At 40.5% G+C, this 20,194-nt stretch overlaps 1 protein-coding gene across 1 annotated transcript; it reads left to right on the top strand.

Moving 5' to 3' along the window:
• The first annotated feature begins 4,794 nt into the window (after positions 1–4,794).
• Positions 4,795–20,174, top strand: ndfip2 (Nedd4 family interacting protein 2). The gene is made up of 8 exons (XM_005945219.3): positions 4,795–5,048; positions 9,990–10,224; positions 10,418–10,548; positions 11,991–12,078; positions 12,391–12,515; positions 14,501–14,567; positions 14,651–14,756; positions 17,188–20,174. The coding sequence occupies exons 1-7, from the start codon at positions 5,022–5,024 to the stop codon at positions 14,752–14,754; spliced, it is 777 nt and encodes a 258-aa protein (XP_005945281.1). The 5' UTR covers positions 4,795–5,021; the 3' UTR covers positions 14,755–14,756; positions 17,188–20,174.
• Positions 20,175–20,194: the final 20 nt, after the last annotated feature.

The raw sequence follows: 20,194 nt of genomic DNA on the forward strand, positions 1-20,194 counted from the left end.
TTGATAAAATAAATTACAAATGTTGTATTGTTCGATACATATGCGTACCGAACCGTACCATATGGGGCTCTCTCTCATATAACTTGAGTATGCTTTTAAAGCTCTGATCATGTAATTCACTTTCCCACACTGCTGAGTAAGAATCACATTTCAGTAACCAGGTTACTGATGCAAACATTATAAATGTGATACATTATGTGAGTAAGGTATGAAGTTGGATTACATGGAAGTCAGAGAATCAGTGGTTCAATAGGAAAAAACTGTAATGCATGTACATAATACAGGCTTGTTTGTACTTTGCGCGCGCGCGCGCACACACACACACACACACACACACAGAGCTGTATTCAAATGTTATTAAAAGGGACACATGTGGGTGTGCAATGTGGTTTTGACAAAAGAAGAGGAGCTGATGAGCTGTTTGCTTACAGCTGTTTGTAGGAGTCTTTCCTCTAAGGATCTCCCACAGCAAAAGAGTTGTGCGCGTTTATACATGAGGCACAACAGCAGGAAGCGTATGAATTATTGTTAGTTACGATTCATTGTCTGAAGTAAGGAGACAATAATAAACAATGTTGGTCATTGCCACAGTCAGCACCAAAGAAATGCATGTTTCTTTTAGACTGGTGAGTTCATGCAAATACCAGGTAGGAGCAATGGCTTCTCAGCTCTCATCAAGCTTAGGGGGACAGGTCGCCAGTCCTTCCCTGTTATCCTCAATTAACTTACTCATGTCTCTGCAGGAAGCATGTAAAAGAAAAATTAGGGCCACTAAAAGAAAATAACAGGGTGACCGGAACTGTTTTTTTTTTTTTTTTCATAGTTCTTAGATCGAACCATTTTCTTCTGCTTCTTACAGTCAAAATTCTCTACAAACTCAGGTGCCAGCCCACTAGGAGGTTGAAATTCAGTACTTTCAGTCAGTGAAGCAACACTGAGCCAAGAGCACTAACCACTGCACCGTCATCCCCCTTACTCTCACGCCAAACACTGCCTTTTGTGTCTTACAACCAGAATGGGCAAAAAATACTAGAAATTTCTGGTCAAACACTGCCCCCAGGTGGTAAGACTTTAAAACAGCATTACCTACAATACCTTTAAAGTAAGTCAAATAAGTCAAATACCAGCCCGGGCTCACTTTCTAGAGCCGATCATCCACTAATCCGAAGGTTGGTGGTTCAACCCCTGCCTGGGCCAGTCTGGATACCAAGATACTGAATCCCAAGTTGCTCCTAGTAAGCATCAGAGTGTGATTATTAGACAGATGGAACTTAGGTGCAGAAAATGGTGCTTGGGTGAATGAGGGAAGTTGTATACAGCTCTCTGAGTATTCAGGTAAAAAAAAGCTTTATATCAAAACCAAAACTGTTCTGTCATTATTCTCAAAGTTAGCGCCACATGTCAGAGCAGTGAATTGCCAAAGTGTGGAGCGGTGCAAAGGTACTGCACACAATACTAGAAGAGCTACAGTATTAACAGAAATTCACATTGAAATTACTTACAAGTATCTGCAGTTACATATTTATATAAATGTATTTATTTCTATAAAAATGAATTCAGTCTAGTAATAAGAGGTGGTTAGTTTGTGATATTACTCATTACTGTGACCCAAATTTATTCCTATTGTATTGAACTTTATATATAAGTGCAGGTGGGTCACACATCAGTCTTTACAAATTAAGGCCTATAATTTGGCTTTAGCAAGTTACAGTCAACAGCCTGTGTTATTCATGTTTTTTGAATCACATTTTCAAGGAAATACATCACTCTCTCTTGTTTGTTGGTTAAATTGAAGATTTATGATTGGGTGGGCCCTAAAGATGAGCAAATCAATCCAAATGGTATCAATACCAACGTTGGTATTGGTATCGGAATGATAGTAGCACGATAGGACTGATACTTTGTTTCTATCCTCTGAGTTTAGTAAATAACCCACCAAATTGTCTGAATATCTTTGTGTTCACTGTCATGTCTATTTTATTAATAACCTATTGCACATTTTAAAACACAGAAGTTTAATGGAGAGTCCTTGCTTAAATGCACCTTGGGAGTTTTAGCTGTTGCTTTAACAGTGGTTTTACACCTACAGGAATGTATCTTCTCTCCTACTTGGCAAGTTTCGATAACACAATTTAAAATTGTTGTTTGAGTCGCCTTTTAGATTCCCTCCCACACAAACACACCCTGTAAATAACTTTCATTGTGTTCCTCAGATGAAATATGCTCAAGAATTATGAACAATTCTTCTCACAGTGCATACATTGTATTTGGAAGTATATTAAAACCTTCCTGTATTGCCACTTCTCCACACATAAAATGCAAATTCAGCCCCAAATGCACGGCAGCTTGGCAATTAAATTGCTGCTTGTATCCTCGCGAAACTAAACAGATGTCTTCCCCTTGTGATGCACGATTCTATCAGCATCTAACAAAGTGCTCACCTCCAGTGAAACAGCAAAGCTTTCAGGGGCATGAGAGGGACTCTGCCACGCTGAAAAGCTGCAGTATCTGACAGAGATGCCCACTGTTTCTTTATATAACACCTTTTTATAGCACCTATTTACCTTGAAATGATGTTGCCAAGTAACAACATCCCAACTGTGCAGCCGCGGTGGGGATGGTGGTGTGTGTGTGTGGGTATAGGTGTGGGTGTGTGTCAGTGATGGATGTCCTGAAGGGCTGTTATTGACTCTAAAAGTGGGGTTCTAACAGCGAGCTGGGCGAATGAATTCCAGTGTTTTTCACTCTCATGCAGGTCTGCTGCTGCAGTAAAGGTGTAGACAAGAACTCATCCATCACTGCTGCAAGTTCCATCCTTAACGCTGCTAATCGCCTTGCACGGGGCCCAAACCTCTATGATGCTTCTACACCACCCCTCCTTTTTTTTTTCCTTTTTCACAAGTTTCTCCAACCTCTCCCACTCCCTCCATCCTCTTTCTCTCTCAGCATGAGTCACTTAACTGATACATGTACTACAATAATCCCTCTTCTTAGTGAATGGGATTAATATTCAATTCAAGAAGAGCCTTTCATCAATACCCCTCCGTGCCTTCTTTGTTCGCTCTGTTTAACCTTTTTTTGCTTTTTTTTTTTTTTGGCAAATCCAGCAATGATGTAATAATGCAACAGATCAGGGCAGATGTAGTGATGTGTAGTTAAGTGCAGCAGAGCCAGTCACTTTGGTTAAAAATGATACGTGTGGAGGGAAAATGCATGTACAGCAGTTTGGAGAGGGGAAAAAAATCTATTAACAATGCATCAAAAGAGGATTTGGACTCAAATTGTCCTCAGTGCTCTGTTTTAATGATGCCTTCTGGTCTGTTAGGCTTCTACGAGAGACCAAGCTACTGCTTTTAAGTCACCCTGCAACAGTATCTGAAGCTGTTTGTGCTTTATCCTTGAAACTCAAGCACTTGCATTGATAGAAGTATCAACCAGAGCCTGTTATGCACTGATCCAATCCAATGCTGATCCAGGATTAGCTGGGGAGGCGAGACCACAAGACGGAGTAAACTTGAGAACGGACGTAAAGAGTTTACCCCGCCTCCCCTCTGCTCATATCCACACACATATATTTTAACATGATTTTTGATGGTGGGGATAGAGGAATGTTTCTTTTAGACAGTGAGCTGTCTAAATGCACTCCCAGCCTGGAGCAAAGAGGGTCAAATCTATCTGAGGTTGCTCTCTGCGTGTGTTTGATAGTGTTTTGCAGTACTGCAAATGTTGGTATCGATCCAAAAGTACAGAGTCAGTAATGCCAATACCAATACCGATATTTATGTAGTCTATGTAAGGGAGACCAGTGTGTCATGATTGATGAGATGACTCACCAATAACAACAATTTATTTAACAGAATTCAGTGTATTAGATGTAGAGGATTGAAACAAAGTATCGCTCCTATTGCTCAAGTATCGATGCAATACCAATGCCAGAGATGATATCTATATTATTGATAAGGGTGTTTGATAGCTCAGGGCCTGCTTATTTGTGTTAAACAAGGAGGGGTCTCACTTCTTAAACTGCAGCAATAAGGTTTCCAGGGTTTTTGGTGAAAATGAATAACGATCTTATTTTATGTTCACCTTGCTTTTAGTCATGCAACAGGATGGTGTTAAAGTTTTGGTGTTTTTTATGGATGGAAATGGGTCGTTGTGGTTCAGAGATAAAAGAGGAATTTGGCTCCACCTAGTGGTTTCTCTCGTCAAATTTATTTATTTATTTTTGTATTTGCGTCATCACCCTTTCTCAATCCTTGGAAATCTGAGATCAAGCTACCGAGGAAGGAGTCAATTGGTCGAACGACAATTGGAACAAGAGGTAGTCGCCTTCAAAATAAAGCGTCTAGCGAGCGTTGACGGCCATCTGAAATTGTACAGAAAAAGTAAAACAGACAGTAGAACAGCCATCTTAAAACGTTATGAACTGAATAATATTAAAAGACAGTAACATATCACATTCCCAAGAATTTCTAACAGATTAACTGCCTAACAATTCAGCTGAAAGCAAGCGCGGATAGAAACCAAGTGCATTAGATATTAATATTATATTAATTGTACCTTTTTTATACTTACAATGAAAATATAATGCTAATATATGGTTGTTATCAATAATAATAATAATAATAATGATAACTCTTAAAGCTTAGGTGTAAACGTAAGGTAAATTAGATAAGTAGAGGATCATATATGCATTGATGAATACAACAACGATAATAGTAATAATAACATTAATGCGCAATACAGATTATATACATTTTAGTTTGAAATATTTAACCGGAAGTGTGACATCTTTAGACTAGCTTGAAAGTGGGTGAAGGTTTTTACACAGAACGGTATTTTTCTGTGAATGCATTGTAGGTTGTAGCCATTTCTTTCATCGCTCAGAATCCGGTTCTTCAGCGTTGTGTCTGGAATCAACATCTCTTGCCCGTGACTCACACATCGGAGTAAACCCAAGTCTTATTTTTTTTGATAGTTCTCACCGGCTGGCTCGTTTAGCCAGCTGAACCTAGTCGAAGATGGACCCAGCGAGCCGATACCAAGTGGTGAGTGGAAGCTGATCAAAACACCGTTTGATAGCTCGGCCTGCCACTCGTCACAGGCACCAGGCCCTTGCCAAAAAAATTAATGCTTATTGTTTGTATTGACTATTTAAAATGCGTTATGTGGGACAGACAAAAAGCCGTAAAAAAAATCAAACTTTCACAAGTGTTGTGTTTTTCCCCTAAATTGGTTTTGCTATGGTACCCAGCCTTTGATTAGCCACCTCCGTTAGCTGGCCAGCCAAGAGTAGTCACGAAGGCCGTTTAAGTGAAAATGCTTTTAATAGCGCTACACACATAAAATACACTCTCTAACTTGTCGTTACATGTGTACATTAAAACAGAGGTGTAGTTACACGGTTTTTGGCAGCATAAATTCTGAGAAGCTTAGTTCTAAGTTAAGTGGTTAGCATAGGGATTTAGTAGCTGGCTCATATTAAATGTGGTAAGAGGGCCTTTTTTTCCCTCTGGTTGTATTTTTTAAAGCTGTATTTCCGGCTTAAACCGCAGCTTAAAGGGCTGGTACGAATCAAGAGAAAGGAATGACGGTGACAAATAAGTGTTAACGAACTAATTGTTCAGAAATATGACTTATATTATGTCTTCGCAGAATCATAAAATTCTATAGTAATGCAGGGAAAAACTAATGCTACTACTGTTAGTCAAAAACATTAATGGATGCCAGCCTCAGAGTATGGCTTCTTTGGTTGAACTGGCCTAAGCATGTGGAGTTTGTTCCTTCTGTTAATGTATTGTAACAGCAGTGTTGGTAAAACTTTGGAGTCAGCTATGAACCTTGGGACATAAAGTATGCTTTGTGCCTTGTATTCTGGTATTATGGCTGATAATCCCACAGCATTCGGTATGAGCCAAGGCAAATCAGCAATGTCCTTTTTAACTTTTCAGCCCTGAACAAAGCAGCGATTCACACCAAGTTCTTTTTTTTTGTTTTTTTTTGAAACTCCAGCACAATACAGTGGATTCTCAAGGATGGCTTGGATGTGGCCAAACGGATAAGTTATCTGATATTGTGGTTTGTGAAAGCAAACAAAAAAATATACTAATAAAAACCCAGTGTTCATCACAGTATGCCTACACTTTCATCTCTTGCTCTGTTTCCTTTCTAAATAATACTACAGGTATGGGGCACTGCTGCTGTGAGGTTCGGGTGTATTTGGACACATGAGGAGGCTTGTGGCTATGTTGTTAAGATCTTATGTAATCCCCTGTGCTTGCGTGGGGGTGCAGTTATGCTTTGTCCTTGATTCTGAGCCAGTCGTCGGCCGCTCATTCACTTCCCTGCCTTGTTTGCTGACCCAGCGCTGGTGGAGGTTCAAAAGTCGGTTGGGACGGCCAAGATCTTAGTTTTTCAGAAGTCTATCGGTGTGGTAAACCAACAAATTTCACTGTGACTGTGCTTATTAAAGAAGCTATTTAGGTTTGTTAGTCACATCTGGCTTTTCAACTTGCGTGATATCATTACTTATCACAAAGGGTGTTTCCCCTGTTTGTCGCGGTGTTTTACCACTGTTCGAAAACCACCATTACTTCATGGAAAAGGTTTCAAATGGTAGATTCGCCTTTCAAAAACATCATTTTAAGCAGATTATCAGAATTGTGGAATTCAGTCCTGCTGACGCAGAGTCAAAATGAGTTTCAAATGAAAACTTGCATAGCTTCAAGCTATGCAACTGAAGTTTGCCGCCTTTTTTTTTTCTTCCAACTTTTTACATATAAAGCAATCATTTTGTTAATCAGGATTTTTTTTTTCAGTACAATAATCATGAAGTGAAAATCATGACATGCTGCGTTTGTAATTTTTTTTTTTTAAACCTTTTCAATCCTAAAGTAAAAATCTGATATCGGCACATGCTTAGTCAATATTTCTAATTGATAAATCCGACATGTAATGAAGCTGAATGTCAAACCCAAACTGCCTCAAGCTTTGCAGTGACATCAAATCAATCTGCTCTTGCTAACTGTAAACTTGGTGAATGTATCTGGCTCAAACATTAGAGGCAAGCGTGTTGTATTGCCTATTGGATCAACACAAGTCAGCAGAACAGCATACCAATTCACCCAACTAAAGGTATCACTGTAACTGTTTACTGACGATTGTGATCATTTAAAATTAAATTCAAGATTGTGTCAATCACACAGATCATAATCTCATCAATAATTGTACTTTTTGTAAGCTTAGTCTTCAACATCATACTTTTGTATGTTGAGTTCAATTTAAGTTGCTTTCTTTGTTTTTTGCATGGCTGTCCCACCTAATGTTCATATGTGACAAATGAGGTTCCAACTGACTTTTGGCAAATTGCAGTACCATTTACACATTATGAAGGTTCAACAAGAGGATTGGACCTAAACATTAGTGGGCCATGGGAGTTTTGGGCTCTCACCCTAGTGAATGGCACCATACAACAAAACTATCATTAAATCTGCTGGTGCATGGTGTCGTTTCAGGCGGGTGATGTGCTTCTTGAGTTTGTTTGCAGGTTGAAGACACGAGTTGACCATTGTGGTGATTTTTACCACCATTTAAATAATCTATCAGTACAGAAGCATATATAGAGAAATGTTGCAAGTTTGTCTTTCTGAGGAAAATCTTTTTTAAAAAAGCCTGCAATTTCTTCACTTCTTGGTTTTCACTTCTCTTATATTATCGCTGGTATAAAAGATACAGAACTGTGGTGACGTCACCACTGACGTGCAAAGTGACCAGTGGAAATATATTGGACCCTTCGATTGCTCTGCTGTTTTTAATATAAACACGGTCCTGTAGAACAGCGGTATAGTGATCCACCCAAACTATTGCTATTACAATAATTATATTGATGATGAAAATCAAGAACTGAGGATTATTGTGAAAGTTGTCAGCTCAACTTAGATCAGTGTTTTTCCTGTGGTTCTGCCTCTTTGATTACAGGCACTTTACTGTCCTCTTGGGGAATTTGTTCTTGGACTTTAAACAAGCTAAACTTGCTTAACCACCTTGAGACAGCTTTTGTTATTCTTTGGGTTATCAGCATTCTGACGCACAATGAGTCTGTCAGGTTATCCTGCCAATCCTAGGTCACGTAGCACTGTCCTTAAAGTTACATGTAGTTTACTTAATTCTAAAACTACAATCTTATGCCTTTGGCCAGGAGCTGACTAGATTGAACTTTCTAATGGATGCCCTTTTGGAACAGAGGGGCGGAGGTGATTCCCTCTCGGTTATACTGTAACCATCATCTGTAATTTCAGAAGGTGTTTGGCTCTAAGACCTGACAAAAAAAATCTGCTTAGGCTTGTAGATGACCCTCTCAGATGTCGCGTGGTCTGTCATTAACTTATTACATGTAGATCACTTTTCCAGAAACCTTCCTCTGTTGACATATTGATGTGGCTTTATGTATCTGTGCTTGCTGTGTCAAACATTCTGTTTAGGGCAAACCGTACTGCTCTTACTCATTTTACTCCTCCTTACATGCAGGCTAAGGATATCACTGTAATTGAACATTTCTTAAGCTTCTACATACTGTAGCAGTTCATTTCTTTAGGGTTCAGATTGTGTTAGCTTTCATTGAGTACAGCTCTGACAGATGCCAAAGGGTAAAGACCAAGGATTAGTCTGTAATGCTTAGCTAAGGAATTAGAACTAAGCAAGAATAATGGAACCTGCCACCACTAAGAAAGTCTCCTATAGAGTGGTAATCACCTTTCACTGGGGTAATACAGTATTTAACTTTATCTGTGTTTTTGAAAGGGCTAAAGGCATAACTAATTATTAATGTCAGCACCCATCATGTTCTGAAGCAGTGGTGTGGGTGCCCTGGCAATGCTTCCCAGTGCTAACCGACATAAATGTGAAGTGGTAAGCAAGATGGAACATACAGTTAGCATAGTGTAGCTGTTTTTGGATTGTTTGTATGTATGCAGTGTCAGAACTAACTCACATGTGCCCAATATTAAATTTGTAGTGCTATCAGAGCTAATGTTAGCCACACACTCTGGGTGTTTTCTTACTTTTACACTAGTTGATTACTCTAAATTTTCATTTTAGTTAGAAAACTAGTAGCTATGCACGGATTTAACATCCTGACTCCATACATTTTCTCTGGAGGACTGGCATTTGCTGCTTTTTTGAGGTCACCAAAAAGTAAAAAAAAAAAAAATCCACTTTGAAGTGTTGCCCCCTTTAGCCACAACTTTTCAGCAAATAGTCCATACCGCCTCACCTTTATCAGTGAGACGGAATCCAAAAAACGTCATTTTTACACTTTGTTTACCCCTGTTGTTTCACAGCTCGCTGAGCTTTGATTTTTCTACAAGTACTCTGGTGTTACACTGACAACTTCTTCTGTCAGACGCTTATATTTGAAAACAACCTAAAGCACTCAAAATGAGACTGAAACATACATGTTCAGATTGTTTGTTTATGTTTACCTGACTGATACAACAACTAACTTGTCCGTACATTGCTATAGGTGCGTGTTTTTTTTTTTTTTTTTTTTTTTTTTTTTTTTTTTTTTTTGTTTGTTTGTTTAGACTGGCCATAGCTTCCCAACTTTGGGCCTCCCTTTGAGAGCGAAACCAGAGTTTGATTTATATATATTTTTTTGATTCATATATATATACACATACATACGCATGAATGAAAATATTGAAATCTTTTGCTTTCTGGTTTGTTATTTCAGTCGACTGGCAGCTGTTTTCATGCAGTCAGAAGAATTGGAGTTTTCAATTCAATTCAATTTTATTTATATAGCGCCAAATCACAACAAAAGTCGCCTCAAGGCGCTTCATAGATACAGAGAAAAACTTTGAAACTGCCAACACTCTGGTGCTTTCTTCTCAAGTCTTTCAGAGATGTAGGACGAGAGTGTGTGCATGTGTGCATTCCCCTCGAGCAGCAGCATTGGTTTTGGCTGATGATCTGCTTCTTGTTATGTTCAGTTGCACAATGAGGACGACTCTTCGGAGGCCGGCGCCAGCGAGCCACAGCCGTGCACTTCTGCCACAGCCCAGCCCGGCACATCCGGCCAGGACCAGAGTCAGACTCAGGTGAGCCCGACCCCAGTCCCCGCGGCAGGGGAAGCGTCGGGCGTGAGGACTCAGGGGGAGGCAGTGGACACGGCACCACCTCCATACGCTTCCATCGACTTGGGAGCAAATGCTGCAGCACCACCTGGTACTAATTTGACTTTAATTGCACACAGAGTTTGGTCTGATTGCAGCTCTGTGGTGACTGTTTGGAGTGTTTGTAGCTTTGAGTCACTTTAGTTTCCAGGGCAGTCTCAGAGCGTTATAGGAAGTGCACAGCTCCGCTTTGATCCTGCGTGCTTTCTGTCCTTTTCTTACATTTTCCTCCTCTCTCTCAACAGAGACTAGTTTCCGAGGTGACTTCCCTGTGCCTCCACCCTACAGCGTTGCCACCTCATTGCCCACATACGATGAAGCAGAGAAGGCCAAAGCAGCTGCCATGGCTGCCTCAGCAGTGGAGGTGATGCCACGGGTAAGGAGCCCTGCTCACACACGGTCGCCCTCTCAGATCCCCTCTTATTATTCTTGGGTTAAAGTTCTTCCACTGAAACATTCTTGTGGTTACTGGTCTTTGGTCTGGGTGTGGTTCACCTCAAAGTAGGGCTGGGCGATATGGCCTAAAATTCATATCGCAATATAATCTGAAGCGCGTGCGGTAACGATATATATTGCGATATATTCTTTTCTTCTGTATAACGTATTTTCCACACTATAAGCACACTTAAAATCCTTTAATTTTCTCAAAAATCGAGAGTGTGCCTTATGTATGAATTCTTGTTGTGCTTACTGACCTCGAACCGATTTCTGCGTGCAGAAATCTGTTAAAAAATGTTTTAGTACAACTTTGGTAAGCCGCACTGCTTGATGGATTGTCAGAGCATTACGGCTGCCGTAGTGAGGAGCTTCACGGAGTAATCTGGGTCCAAAACTCCGTCTTCTTCAGGTCCCAAAGTCAAACGAACACTAAGAGTTAAAGAGTTAAAAACATGACATACCATGTTCTGACTGAGAGATTTTGAAACAAATTAAAACGTACAGCTCTGCTACCACTTCCGACATAAATGAAGACAGAAAACTAATCAGCAGTGGCGTTTGCAGGGTTACTGAAGTTGGACTACCTGGTATATAATGTTGTACCATGTATGTTAGCATAACATTAGCACAGTGAAGCTGGAGGATGAACGCCAACTTTTTTTCCACTTATTAAAAGTGAACGTGAGGGATTCTGGTGGTCAGGGACAAATGCAGTCGCATAGCAAGATGCTATACACGGGCCAAACTTCAGTCAGGAGAACAACTGATTATTACTCATCCACAATACGAGGTTAGTTATTAATATACTGCAACAACATGGGAATAGAACAGCTGCGAGAGAATTCAACATTAATGAATCAATGTTACGGAAGTGGAGGAAGCGCAGTTTTTGGCTTTCCCCATATTTCACAAGTGCTTCATCTTTTTGACTGTTGGCATAATTTGCAGATGATAATGGTTGTAGCCACTGCGATGCTTTCGACCAAAACAGGCGCAGCTTGATGACATCATCAACATGCGCTATCGCGATAGAGCGGTATAGTCAAAATCTCTATCGTTGGCCAAATTTATATTGTTTCTATTGTATATCGTTTATATCGCCCACCCCTACCTCAAAGCATGCCAGAAAATGTTTGTCTTGACTACCCCACGCTTGTGACACTCCGGACCAAAGTAAATGCTGAAAGGCTTTATTTCTACCAGCTCTGAGTCTTCCCATTCAGAACAAGTAAAACTGCATTTCAGTTAACTTGAATTTATGCTCTGAGCACGTTATATCAGCACTTTAAAGGTTATTGTTAAGGTGACTTACTAATTCCAAAATACATTATGACTTTTAAAATAATATAACATTTGTACGTCTGTGTGTGTCCGTGTAAGGATGACGACTTCCCTCCCAGAGACGACTTCAGTGACGCCGATCAGCTCCGAGTGGGTAACGACGGGATCTTCATGTTGGCCTTTTTTAGTGAGTCTCGTGTTTTCTTTTGTTTGCTTATTTATGTGCAAAGTAAAGAGACCTGGTAGCAGCTCTGTTTGCTTTGCCCAGATTGCAACACACTCGTAAAACAGCATGTGACTCGCTGATAACAGATGAATTAACCCTCGAGTCTCACTCATAATTCAGTGGATAAACATTTAGAGAGACGCTCAAATCCACTGAGACTGTTGTTACTTTTAGATTTTTAACATATAATTTAAAAAGAAATCCACTGCTGATTTCAAAATGAAAGTCACTTAGATGCCCAAATAAAAACAAGTCTTCCTGATGTTCCTTCAGTGGCCTTCCTGTTCAACTGGATCGGGTTCTGCCTGTCGTTCTGTCTGACCAACACCATTGCGGGGCGCTATGGGGCCATCTGCGGCTTCGGCCTTTCCCTCATCAAGTGGATTCTCATTGTCAGGGTATGTTTTTCCACTGTTTGTTTGTTGTGTTTGAACGATGGAGGTCAGTGTTACACACGAGGATCAGGGTTTAATGAAAAGTTGAGCAACTCAACAGCAATCTTGGAAAGAATCTGTGCAGTTTGTTTTTTTTAAAACGTATATCTAAGTGAATGAGAATGCAGCCATTACTGAACATTTGAATATTATTCTCCTACAGCTACACCATGTTGTGGATGTTTTCCATTAAATAAAGCCTGCAGACAAGCGGTGAGCGGTAGCTAACATTCTTTAATCACAAACAAAGAACCGAAAACCAAGCTTGGTGGAGAACCTGCATGATCGTGGGGCAGACGGTCAGCAGAGTCTCACTGAACAAAAGGCAGTACACAGCTGTTTCACACCTTAAGGTTCACACTCCCTTGCTACCTCCCAGAGTCCTCAAAGAGAGAAAAGATTCTTCCTGTGGACTTGTCTGCTTCCCCCAACTTCCTTACCAGACCCCCACCATCTGTCTAACTGTATGAGTGTGAGACATGTTAAAATCTAGTGGCGCTAAGGCATTATACAATAAAATAATGTGATCAATACATAAATGAAAGAAATTCCTATACAACCACGTGAACCTCTGAGCAGTGCTACAGGATTAGCTTTTTGGGGATGAGTCTCAGTGTCGTAGACCCAAAGACTTTGACCTTGAGGGCTTTGGACCGTACTGCTGCCAAGCCGTGAACTAAATGAGGTTTCTCTGTCAGACACTCTGAGTCCTTTACGCACTCTCTCCAAATCACCATTCCCGCATAGTTTGTCTAAGGGTGTTACCCAGAGTTCATAGCCCTTTTATGTTAAACACATGGTTAGTAGGTAAAAGGGCGGGAAAATGGCAATGTCATACGCTCTGCTCCTCTGTGCACAACTAATACTACTACTGCAGAGGCTCATACAGTGTTCATACCATTACCAGCCTCTGGCAAACAATCAGCTCGTGCTACTGAGCAGACGACCTGCTGATCTGCATCCTCAGTCATTCTGGTGTACTGGCTTTGAAACGCGAAAGATTGACATAAATCTGTAATATTCTTTGTTGTTTGGAAGTTTCATCAGTTGGGTTGACAAAGACTAAGTCTAATGTGGTCTACAGGCGAGAGTTTAATTGTGCTCGCAGTAGAAGGAGCATTATTATATCAGTTGGGAGCTGCAGCTGAAAAGCTCTCAAGCTGGTGGTGGTATTTGTGATGTTTCATTTCCTTTGCACATGTCTTTGAAGTTTGCAGAGTGTTGTTGTTATTATTATATCTTTTCATTTGTGAAGGTCAAAAGTCTCACTGGGATTAAAAAACCTCCCCCAGGAATGACGTGGCCAAGAGGCCAGCAGAGCCCTGAGAGCTGTTCAGAGTAAGCTCAGGACCTGCGACGCCCGTGCTTCCTGTCTCATTGTTGTAGGTTGAGATATCGAGAGCGAGTCTGATTTGGGCGTCTGATAGAACTGCAGCTGCTGCTGCGGAAGAACTCACAGGGGGACATTAAACACACTTAAAAACAATGCTAACTGCATCCTGTGTTAATGTCTGCACACTCATGCTCTTACCTGTGTGTGTGTGAGTGTGTGTGTGTGTGTGTGTGTGCGCGTGTGTCTGTGTGACCTTGAGGTTAAGAGGGACTTTTTTTTTTTTTTTTAATGTCATATTTCTGTTTTCAGAGATTGCCCTGTTTATACACAGCTGTCATTTTCCACACAACACATTTAGCAGTATTTTCATTTATTTTCATTCATGCACTAGTCAAAGTAAGCCGATTTCATACCATCCCCAGTCCTCATATAACTGTTTTTTTAATCTATAGTGTGAGAGCACATGACTGCTGGTCAGGCTTCATCGATGTGGGATTTGTATTTTTTAATGGACTTTATGAGAGAGCGTCACTTTGTATAAAGAGCAAATTAGACACAGCAATTGTTTCCTTCTGATAACACTAAAGCCAAACTCTCTCTTCCCGTGTGTGTCCAGTTCTCAGACTACTTCACTGGCTACTTCAACGGTCAGTACTGGCTGTGGTGGATCTTCCTGCTGCTCGGTGAGTGCGCTGCAGTCAGTAATCGTCCCTAAAAGCCAAAAAGCCTCCGTGTCAGAGTGACTTCATGATTCTCTCTCCCACAGGTCTCCTGCTGTTCTTCAGAGGTTTTGTGAACTATCTAAAAGTTCGCAATATGTCAGAGAACATGGCCACATCTCATAGAACACGCCTCTTCTTCCTCTACTAAAGGTATCAAAATCTTTGTATTGAGCTGGCTCTGTTCAACTGGATCAGTGTTTTTCAGTATGTGAAGTATTCAGATCTGCATTTGTTTTCTAGGTGTTTGGTTTACAGCTCCAGCTTAAACTGGGGAGGTTTGATGAGATGAAGTCAGGACTAGAGTCTTTCAGGGTCTCGTTCGTGAATGTGGTAGGCGCAGAGCTGACAGGTGGCTGTGGTAAAGACATGGCATGTCAGCGGAACTGTTGGTCGACCTACATGCAGAGTTTTTTTTCCCCTGTGGCTGTGAGCTGTGGGAGCTGTGGGAACTGAGTGAACGAATAACCCAGCCAAGACTCGTGACTTGTGTCTCAGCACCTCGCTGCTGCTGATAGACCCTGTGCATGAGAAAATGCTAACTTCCTGGTTTGAGACCGGGTGGGGTTGTACATTTCCGGTAGCTTTACTTTGCGGTCAATCGCTACTGCGAAGATATACTCCAAAATCATGTCCAAAACTCGAAAACTGAAAGATCGCGTTAAGTTACAAAGAGCAGAAGGTGGGAACACTCGCCACTGTTGTGTCATGAAAAATTTAATGATCAATTTTGACGTTTAAAGAGTTTAGATTGATCAGTTGTTTACATCACTCAACACAAGCAGAACTGCATTACTGCAGCAGAAGACACATCGTCCACATTCAGAAGCACATCTCTGTATAGTGACAGTTATTATGATTTAAACAGGCAAATGTTCAGCATTCAAACCACAGGTGAAGAATAGTCAAACCAGATGTTTCCCTGTTATGTCGATATCAGCTAGTCAAGTACACACCTACACAGCATGTTAACAAACCGTGAAAAAAAGCCACACAAAAAATGAACGATTGCTGGTAACGTTTTCTATGCATTAGTATTTACGAAGGGTATGTTGTGACTTACCTTCACAATTACAGTGGTCCCTCGCTATAACGCGGTTCACCTTTCACCTCGCTGTTTCGCAGATTTTTTAGTGCAAGTTTGGATGTTTATTTTATTTTATTTTTTTACATCACATTGTGTCCTGCGTCCTGATCGCTGCAGACGATCTCCTCCGTGACGTCTCTCCTGTACAGTACAGAATCGCTGCATCGATCGCTAGCAGTGTGACTCTGAAATGCAGTACTGTATGTCCACGATGTCCACGAAACGTTTTGCACCGTCAAAAAATAAAATTGGCTACTTGATTTCACCTATCACAGGTTATTTTTTTAGAACATAACACCCGCGATAAACGAGGGACCGCTGTTTACAGATACTGAGAAATATAACATTTGAATCCCTTTTCTCTTTTGCTCTGAGGCGCGGGGGAAAAATATCGACAAGTCGATGAACATCATTTACAGATATATTGGGTAAATGCCCAAGACATCTATAGAAATGTAAATCTCCATTTGCTTAACTTGTTTTGGACCGTAAACAAGGCGCGAATAGGACACCGGAAACAAAGCTCCCCACAGGAGTTTCCGCACCGGAAGTAGCATATGCTAATGTGCACACAGTCTACTGGCCACTTTGCAGAATTAAAGCCTGGTGAGCAGCTGCACCCATACAGAGGATCTGTACCTGGAACAGAACGAGACAGGAGAGTTGCTTTCCAAGTTAAACGCAGCTTAAAGCAGCACATAGCTATTATCTTCAGCTCAGGTGATCTTTGTCAGTTCTAAAATTAGACACAGCCCCATTCATGGTAATCCTTTCATGATGTAATTACAGATGATCGTCATTTAAAAACAGAAAAACGCACCATTCTCCAAAAAGCCAGCAGCACGCAGCTCCTGCTGATAGATTGAAAAGTGTGCTGAACAGTGGACACTTCTGTGTGTTCCTGGGTTCACTTCAGCCGGTTATGTTAGAACCTCTGTCTGCTCTGTGGCTGGTTCAAGGGCCAACAACAACACAAGTAAGAGTAGCCCACAAACTGGTTGGTCCATATATGTTTGGCACCGCCTAAACAGTAAACAGCTGCAGCGTGTAGACAACTTGGAGTAAAGCACAGGCTCTACACGGGACCAGTACAGGGTTACTGCACCACGCCACAGTGAGTTTCAGTGATCATTTTACACCATGTGCTGAAATCTAGAGCCAACGTCACAACATCTCTTATCTTTGGAAGTGTCACAATTTAGTCAGCGGAAGTCATAGTCACACGAGCCCTGAGGTTCTTTGTTCAAGGTCGTGAATGCTGAAGCTTCACGACTCATGTTTAGTGTAGAAATGTTTACAGTGTCCACCTGACAGTGGACAGTGCCAGTTTGTACAGTGTGGGAGAAACATAGTGTCCAGATAAAGGTCATCAGGACGGATGTGCAGTTTAAAGGTGGTACTGATGCACTTACAGACAGGAAGTTGCAGATCAGATATGTTCTCATGTTTAATAACTGTCACTGTTCGCCCCTAATGACTGGAATTCATTCCCTCCAGGTTCTCCGTGCCGTCACCGCTCCATTCCAATGTGAACGTCCTTCCCTCCCCCTTGAATGACCTGACTAAAGAGCCTTGAAGTGAAGAGAGGAGAGGAGATGGGGAAGGAATGGAGGAAAAGATGTAGGGAGAAAGAGTTACCAGTTTCATTAAAAGTAAAACATGGCTCAGCTCTGAAGCAGCTGAGCTGAAAAATCCGACTTTGATGATCACGTCTCATCCCTGGCCCTTTTTGCCCCCCCCCCTCCACTTCATTTTCCTTTGATTCAAAGCTTTTCACACTGTCTTCTCTTGGATCATGTGACGGAAACACCAGACCAGCTCATGTGTCACACAAACCTGGCCTGAGGCGAATTTAAGAGTTAACATTTATTCACAAAGCACAACAAAACAGTGTAGGATGTACATAAAAATTGCTTTGGCAGTTCTAAGCTAGCTTATGTGATGCCATGCGGTGACAGCAGTGTTAACAGCTTAAAGCTGAATCACAAAACCTTCATGACTATAAAGTAACATTTGGAATTTTAAAATAGAAGCCGTGTAGGAGGTGAAAACCCATTATGAGACTTTGATATTCAGATTTCCCCTCCAACAGCCTTGTTTGTCTCACTTGAAACAAACAGGAATTAAGGATTCAAACTGACAGACTTTTTAGTTACTCGTGGAATTTTAAAACACACCACTGTTTACTTTATATGGTTTTATTATAAAATGAATAGAATTCATGGCACATTACTGTTAAAAATAATGTAGTTAAAAGTAGCATGAAATACATTAATTATTTAACAAAAACATTAAAATAATACTAGCGGTGTGTTTAAAAATTCCCTGATGATTGTTTCATGAACTTCTCTTGAGCTTGAACTAAGCACTAGTTTTGCCGTTCCATATTATTTAAGCTTAGGGTGTTATAATGAAGTCTTAATTTAACGCTGATGTAGCAGTTTGACAGCGCCAGTCCTTTTTCGTCATCTCAGATTTTCTTCAAATCAAATTTATGCAACAATTTCCATTATAAGGGCACTCAGAACCGAACACCGAAGCTCTGCTTAGCTAGAATTGGCTCAAAATATAATAAATAATATAACTTTCCCCCCCCTTTTTTTTTTCAGTCGGTTAAGTTGGGGCTCTGAGCCAATGGAAGGTGTTTGAAATTGCAAACTGGAATCTTCTATTATAATAATTTAAGATAATACAGGTGCCAAAAATTAGCATCAGCAATAACGGCACTCTGGACTGATATCAGTCACTGGCAAATATTTACTGATGATGTCACATTGGATGTGTGATGAAGAGCTTGAAACCTTTAATGACAAACCAGAAGCTTTTCTTAAAACGATATCAGATAACATGTGCTGGCAGAAACTTAGCATTGGCTAATATTGGCTCTATTGACTGATATCAGGAATGACAGCCACAGATATTTATGCATTATCCACCAATTAATTACAGTATGAAAACCTAAATAATTCAACTATAAAACGGTGAAGGGGGAAAGGAATGAGAACAAAAGCAAATTTAAAATGCAAAAAAAGTGGTTGTTTTTAAAAAATAAATTGACGAGTCATACTGATGCTGTTTTTACTTTTACTGTTTCCCTCTGTGTTCTGTGTCATAAACAGAGCTTCCCTGTTTAAAAAACAAAAACAGAAAAACTTTGAAGTTTCCCATGGTTGAGTCATGTGACCGACTGAATATCTGCTGATATTCCTGGTATCAGTCAGTAAAGCCAATATCAGCTGATACGGGTTACCTGCTGATATCGGTGCATCTGATATTACTCGAATAAAAGCTTCTTGTTTATCTTGTTTTTCATTGCAGCGACTTTCCCTTAGAAACGATGGAAACATTTGCACCAGCAGATTTCCTGAATTGATTTTTTTTTTTTTAATCTCCTTTCCCTTCAATAACAATCATTAATCAGCCTTTTTTTTTTTTTTTTTTTGTAACATTTTTGAATCAAAGAAAAATGAAAAGCTTTCATTAATTAATTAATTTATTATTTTTGGGTTAAACAAAAAAACCCAACCCTCACTATTTCACAGCACAAGTTCACCTCGTCTCGGTCGGCAGTGAAACGGCTGCCTTTTCATCTTCAAAACAGTGTCTGTTTTCTACAGAGGCACTAACCAGCGAGAGCTCGGTGGGAAAAGTTTGTTTTCAGGCTGCTACGGTCAGATCAGTAGAAAGTGACCCTAAAGCGGGCCTCGTATGCATCTCCTGCTTCGGTGCTGTTGAAGTTTAAAACGATAATGAGCATTTTTACATAGAGGGCAGCGACATGCCAGGCTCGAGGAGAAACTCCTTGAAATACACGAGTCTTATGCAATTTACTCAATTGTAATGACCTACGATTATTGTGGCTGTAAGGTCCTGTGATAATGAAGTAGATGTAGTTGAGTAGTTCAATCAGAGACTGAGATCCAGTTGTGACATCAGGGAGTGAAATGGCTGTTATTGGACAAGCTGGTTCTGCATGACCTGCATGACTCGGACAAAAGCCAACACACGGATCTCTCTGAGGTTTCAGCTTTTCTGATTACATTTAGGATTTCTTCTTTCTTTTCATGGCGTGAGAAGCTTTCAGTGATGTGACTCCTTTTTCTTTTTTAATAAATCGATGTTAGCTGACGTGACTTCCAGTGAGTGCGATGACGGCGATGAAGTCTGGGGACACGCTGTTGCGTCTTGAATATGGAGCCTGACTGGACAAAGAAAAATAAACTTTTTTTTTTGTTTAATTATTCTTTTTGTCATTAAGAAAAGAGAAGTGTATATACCAGATTATGCCAATTCAGAATATTTGCACTTTGAAGAACTTCTGTACAGTATGATTTATGAATCTGCAAAACTGGATCTGGGTTTAGAAAAAGGTTTTCTTCAGCCATCATTGAATTCTTAAATCATCCCAAGTGGAGAATTTGCCTTTTGCACTTTTTATTTTTGAAAATAGTGTGTGTGTGTGTGTGTGTGTGTGTGTGTGTGTGTGTGTGTGTGTGTGTGTGTG

Source organism: Haplochromis burtoni, unplaced genomic scaffold (assembly GCF_018398535.1).
Source record: "Haplochromis burtoni strain Fernald_Lab_line unplaced genomic scaffold, NCSU_Asbu1 Contig_436, whole genome shotgun sequence".
Lineage (NCBI taxonomy): Eukaryota > Metazoa > Chordata > Actinopteri > Cichliformes > Cichlidae > Haplochromis > Haplochromis burtoni.

Excerpts from the sequence above, each read along its gene's own strand:
- ndfip2 (XM_005945219.3), top strand. The coding sequence starts at position 5,022 with ATGGACCCAGCGAGCCGATACCAAGTG. Across the intron at positions 5,049-9,989 it reads CAGCGAGCCGATACCAAGTG|TTGCACAATGAGGACGACTC; the intron begins GTGAGTGGAAGC and ends TGTTATGTTCAG. Across the intron at positions 10,549-11,990 it reads CAGTGGAGGTGATGCCACGG|GATGACGACTTCCCTCCCAG; the intron begins GTAAGGAGCCCT and ends TGTCCGTGTAAG.